The sequence below is a fragment of the Camellia sinensis genome, chromosome 8, assembly GCF_055761805.1.
Source record: "Camellia sinensis isolate YWXY chromosome 8, ASM5576180v1, whole genome shotgun sequence".
Taxonomy (NCBI): domain Eukaryota; kingdom Viridiplantae; phylum Streptophyta; class Magnoliopsida; order Ericales; family Theaceae; genus Camellia; species Camellia sinensis.
The window spans coordinates 122,242,205-122,247,672 of record NC_138968.1 but is presented as its reverse complement, the minus strand read 5'-3'; the positions used below and the strand labels follow the sequence as shown (position 1 = coordinate 122,247,672).

Sequence of the window (5,468 nt, the reverse complement as noted above, 5' to 3'; positions counted from 1 at the left end):
GTAAATCTATGTTTAACTTTAATTATTTCCTAAATGATATGAATTAAGATCTGTTTATGAAACGTTATATTCCGTGCAATAAATGATTGTCTAAGTTTCTGAAATGTATTCGTGGCATTCTTAGCACAAGGCCATTGCCCGGGGGTAACAATACCGTGTCTTTATAAGCAAGGCCCTTGCCCGGGGGTAATAATACCGTGGTTTCATGACCCTTACCCGGGGGTAACAATACCGTGGTTCAAGTAAGTTACAAGTTTCCCAATACCGGAGGATCCTAATGGAACTATCAAGCAAGTTAATGCTAATATGGATGTACCATGTATAATGAAGCATGAACTCTGATTTCTGTATATAGTTGAACAAGAACATGAATATATCTGATACTAATATGATCTTTGATTTCAGTACTTGATATAGACATTATTCATTTAAAACTCTTTACTTTGTTGTTATTCACTAAGCTCCCGCTCACTATTTATTTTATGTATGTAGGTGAGCAAGCGCGTGACCAGGCTTAAGTTGTTGCCTGGAGTGTTTGAGTCAGCCAACCACTGTACCTCCTGGGGAGGTTCCTTTTTGAAGAAGTCAAGTTTTGTAAACCTAATAAGAATGTTTTCACTGTTTGTTTTGTTTATCTGTATATAGAGACAAGTTTTCCTTTTCGGTTACAACGGTGTATGTGGTTGACGTAAAACTATTGTGTTAAGACACATATATATTCGAAAGTTTCTATCTCATATACGTTATCACAGCTCTATGGACAATGTATGTTTCTATAATTGCTTCCGCAGCCCCTTATTATATGTCATTTTGTTAAGAGGCCTTTGGTAATCCAAGGATTACTGGCCGGTTACGATACTAAACCTATAGGAGCGGGTTTGAGTTGTGACAGAGTGGTATCAGAGCACGAGTTATACCGCACACACGAGTCCATAAGAGCTATAGGATGTCCTAAAAAGAATTAGGAACATTTCATCAGCATGTGTGAGTGTGTGGTAATCTTTATAAATGTGAAAACTAAATTTAAATCTGAACAAATGAATTGAAAGAAATGAACAAGATTATTCTTATGTTTATTATTACTTGGTGTCTCTATAGCAACATGGAGAATACAAGGGAAAATGATACAAGTGAACCTTCTGAGGCCCGAATGAACAGAATGGAACAGATGCTTGCGACTTTGACTAAAGCCATGACGCAACAATTTAGACAACAACCTTTACGTCCTCCACCAGTTCCAGTTGAACCGGACAATAAAGACATCATCAATTTGACTAAAAAATTTATGAAAATAAAACCGCCAACCTTCTTTGGTGGCATTGAACCATTGAAGGCAGAAACCTGGTTGCTAGAAATAGAAAAGTTATTTGAAGTGTTCCCTTGCTCCGCAACTCAGAAAGTACTCTTGGTCGCCTACACCCTAAAGGATGAAGCCCAGAGATGGTGGTTATTGGTCCGAAATAACAATGAGGATATGACATGGGCTCAATTCAATGAGATATTCTACAACAAGTACTTTCTCCAATGCTTCAGAGATCGAAAAGTGTCAGAATTCCAAGAACTCAAACAAGGTAGGATGTCAGTGGTCGAATATGAGGCCAAGTTTACTGAATTAGCTCGTTTTGCCCCACACATGGTGGATACCGATTATAAGAAAGCACGGAAGTTCGAGGAAGGACTAGACCTGGAAGTATTTGATCGAGTAGGCGTCTTGAAATTGCCTACTTATGTGGAAGTGCTTGATAGAGCATTGATGGCAGAGGCCATAATAGCAGCCAAGAAACAAGCTACAACTCCAACGATTGAATGGAGAGGTAAAAGGGCCGGATTCAATTTCAAGAAAGGCTAATCATTTTCGAAGAAGAAAAATACTGGATCGTCAAGTAGTTCAAGTCAAAGTAGCGGGTCTATGCCAAATTGTCCAGAATGCGGAAGAAAACATAGGGGCATGTGTCACCGTGCATCTGGTGCTTGTTTTCGATGTGGCAAGATGGGCCACATGATTAGGGATTGCCCGATGAGACTCGACATGACTACCCATCCTGCAGCAAGTTCAGCTGGGTCTGCTCCTACACCAAGAACTAATGTAAATGCCAATACTGGGGGAGAAACTTTGAGACAAGGTTGGGTTTTTGCATTAATACCTGGGGATGTACAGAATTCTGAATCAGTGGTGTCAGGTATAATCTTTATCTGTGCTCAGAATGCTTATGTGCTGATTGATTTTGGTTCCACGCATTTATTTGTGTCGCATGCTTTTTCTCGAAAATTAACTAAACCATTAGAACCTATGAACCGTTTACTATCTGTATCTATACCGTTTGGGGGTTTTATGATATGTGCTTATGTTTACCTGACATGTGATATTTTGATTGGTGAAATGACGTTGTATGTTGATTTGTTGCCCTTAAGCAATAATCCTTTTGATTGTATCTTGGGTATGGATTGGTTGACTAAATATTGTGCCACTATTGACTGTGTAAGTAAATCTGTTGTGTTTAGACCACTTGGTATGCTTGAATTCATTTTTACTGGAAAATAGGGTAGTCCCTCCACTGTACTTGATCTCATTTATGAAAGCCAGGAAATTGTTGAGAAAAGGTTGTCGGGGCTACTTGTATTGTGTATTGACTGTGTCTTCATATAATACTAGTATGGAAACTACTCCCGTGGTTGGTGACTTTCCTAATGTGTTTCCTAATGACCTACCCGGGGACTTAATGGATAGGGAAATTGAGTTTACGATTGATATAGTACTAGAAACACAACCTATTTCCAAGACCTCCTATAGAATGTCAACTTCTGAACTCAAAGAGTTGAAAACTCAACTCCAATAACTCATAAACAAGAAATTTATCTGCCCAAGCACATCACCTTGGGGTGCTCCAATCTTATTTGTAAAGAAAAATGATGGGTCTTTGAGGTTATGTATACACTATCGTGAATTAAATAAGGTAACTGTGAAAAATAAATGCTCCTTACCCCGAATAGATGACCTGTTCGACCAACTCCAGGGAGCCCAAGTGTTCTCTAAGATAGATCTTAAATCCGGGTATCACCAGTTAAAAGTCAAGGCAGAAGATGCAGAGAAAACAACATTTAGAACTCGATATGGGCACTATGAATTTTTAGTCATGCCATTTGGAGTAACAAATGTGCCCGCAGCTTTTATGGACTTGATGAATAGGATGTTCAAACAATTTCTTGATGAGTTTATTGTTGTATTCATTGATGACATACTAATCTATTCTAAAAGCAGGGAAGAACACGAGAATCATCTGAGAACTACCTTACAAATTCTGAGAGAAAAGAAGCTATATGCAAAATTTTTCTAGTGTGAGTTTTGGCTTGACAGCGTAACATTTTTGGGACATGTGATTAACGGGGATGGCATATCAGTAGATCCGTAGAAAATTGAAGTTATTGTAGACTGGCCTAAACCGACTAATGTGTTAGAAGTTAGAAGTTTTTTGGGACTTGCAGGTTACTACAGAAGATTTATGAAAGATTTCTCAAAGCTTGCTATGCCATTGACACAGTTGACGCAGAAAAATATACCGTTTGGCTGGAACGATCAACGATAGTCAGCCTTCCAAGAATTGAAAACTAGACTGGTAACTGCACCAATCCTGACTTTACCAAATAGAACAGATGGGTTCTAGATTTACAGTGATGTTTCCTATAAAGGTTTGGGGTGTGTCTTAATGCAAAATGAAAAAGTGATTGCTTATGCTTCTCGGCAACTCCATCCTCATGAAAGGAATTATCCGACCCATGACCTTGAACTCGCCACAGTGGTTTTTGCTTTGAAGATTTGGCAACATTATCTGTATGGTGTGACTTGCGAAGTGTGCACAGGCCATAAAAGCCGCAAATACTTCTTCGCTAAAAAAGAATTGAACATGAGACAAAGAAGATAGCTAAAGTTGATCAAAGACTATGATTTACAAATTTTGTATCATCTGGGAAAAGCTAATACTGTGGTAGATGTCTTGAGCCGAAAGTCAATGGGAAATTTGTTATGTTTGCTCACTGGTCAGAAAGAATTGCTATGTGATTTGGAAAAGAATGAGATTGAAGTTGTATTGCGAGAACAAGGTGGAATTATAGCTGCTATCTCTGCCCAACCTGCAATCATTGAAAAAGTCAGAGAGAAACAATTGTAAGATGAATACTTAAAAAGGATTGTGAATGAGCTTGACTCAAAACCAAGGCCCGGGTTTGCATTAGAGAACAATGTGTTAAAATTTCAGAATCGCCTCTATGTGCCGGATTGTTCTGATTTAAGGAAACACATCATGACTGAAGCTCACAACTCCGAATTTGCCATGCATCCGGGGAATACAAAGATGTATCATGACTTGAAACAAAATTTCTGGTGGCCTGGGATGAAAAAGTGTATTGCAGATTTTGTGGTAAGATGTCTACAATGCCAACAAGTTAAAACTGAACATCAACGACCTCTCTGGTTTTGCCACAGTCGCTTCCAGTACCGGAATGAAAATGGGAACATATTACTATGTAGGGGTGAGCATGGTCCGGATTGGACCGGATTGGAGTAAAACCAGGACCAATCCGTTATCTACGGTTCCTGAAAAATTGGAACCAATCCAATCCGTTTAAATCATGGAACCAATCCGAACCAATCCATTTAAATACGGACTGGATCGGTTTAGGATCACGGATTCACATAATTAAATAATAAATATATATATATATATAACACTTTAATTTCATAAAAATATAAACATAGCGCTATATCAGTTCCATAATAGCAACATGTTTTTCTATAATAGTGACATACTGTTCGTGAATTTAAACAACCATAAGAAAATACAAACAAAAGTAATAAAATAAGATATTATACGGTTTTAGCTTTGAGTTTAGATTTTATATAGAATAAGAGAAGATACTATGAGGGAGGATCTATAATAAAAATATAGACTATTTGTATACGGTCTGGATCGGTTCCAATCCAGAACCGTGGGATTCAATCCGAAACCAATCCGTGGACTACGGATTTTTAATTCTTCAATCCGGAACCGAACCGCGGATTCAAAAAACCAATCCAAACCTATCGGATTGGACTGGACTGGATCGGATTACGGATTTCACGGATTCCTTGCTCAGCCCTATTACTATGGACTTCATTGTGGGGTTGCCTCGCTCCCCTTGAGGTATGGATTTTATCTGGGTCATTGTTGATCATTTAACTAAGTCTGTCCATTTTCTGCCTGTCAAAACTTTCTATAATGCAGATAAGTTAGCTAACATTTATATGAATGAAATTGTGAGATTACATGGTGTGCCAATATCCATTGTATCTGACAGAGATTCGAAGTTCACTAAAGGTTTTAGCAGAGATTGCAAGAAGCTTTGGGAACTGAACTGCGGATGAGTAGTGCTTACCACCCACAGACAGATGGTCAATCCGAAAGAACCAATCAAACTTTGGAAGATATGCTACG

The 5,468-nt window shown here is 38.4% G+C and overlaps 1 protein-coding gene across 1 annotated transcript; it reads left to right on the top strand.

Annotated features, from left to right (window-relative positions):
* Positions 1-1,102: 1,102 nt before the first annotated feature.
* Positions 1,103-4,166, top strand: LOC145798021 (uncharacterized). Its single transcript, XM_082885466.1, has 5 exons — positions 1,103-1,814; positions 1,926-2,180; positions 3,484-3,583; positions 3,671-3,848; positions 4,041-4,166. Exons 1-5 carry the CDS (start codon positions 1,103-1,105, stop codon positions 4,164-4,166), a joined length of 1,371 nt encoding a protein of 456 aa, XP_082741592.1.
* Positions 4,167-5,468: the final 1,302 nt, after the last annotated feature.

Bases quoted from the DNA above. Each gene is read 5' to 3' on its own strand.
- LOC145798021 (XM_082885466.1), top strand. From the start codon at position 1,103: ATGGAGAATACAAGGGAAAATGATACAAGTGAACCTTCTGAGGCCCGA. The intron at 2,181-3,483 runs GTATAATCTTTA...TGGGACTTGCAG, and splicing joins TTCTGAATCAGTGGTGTCAG to GTTACTACAGAAGATTTATG. The intron at 3,584-3,670 runs GTCAGCCTTCCA...CTAGATTTACAG, and splicing joins GGCTGGAACGATCAACGATA to TGATGTTTCCTATAAAGGTT.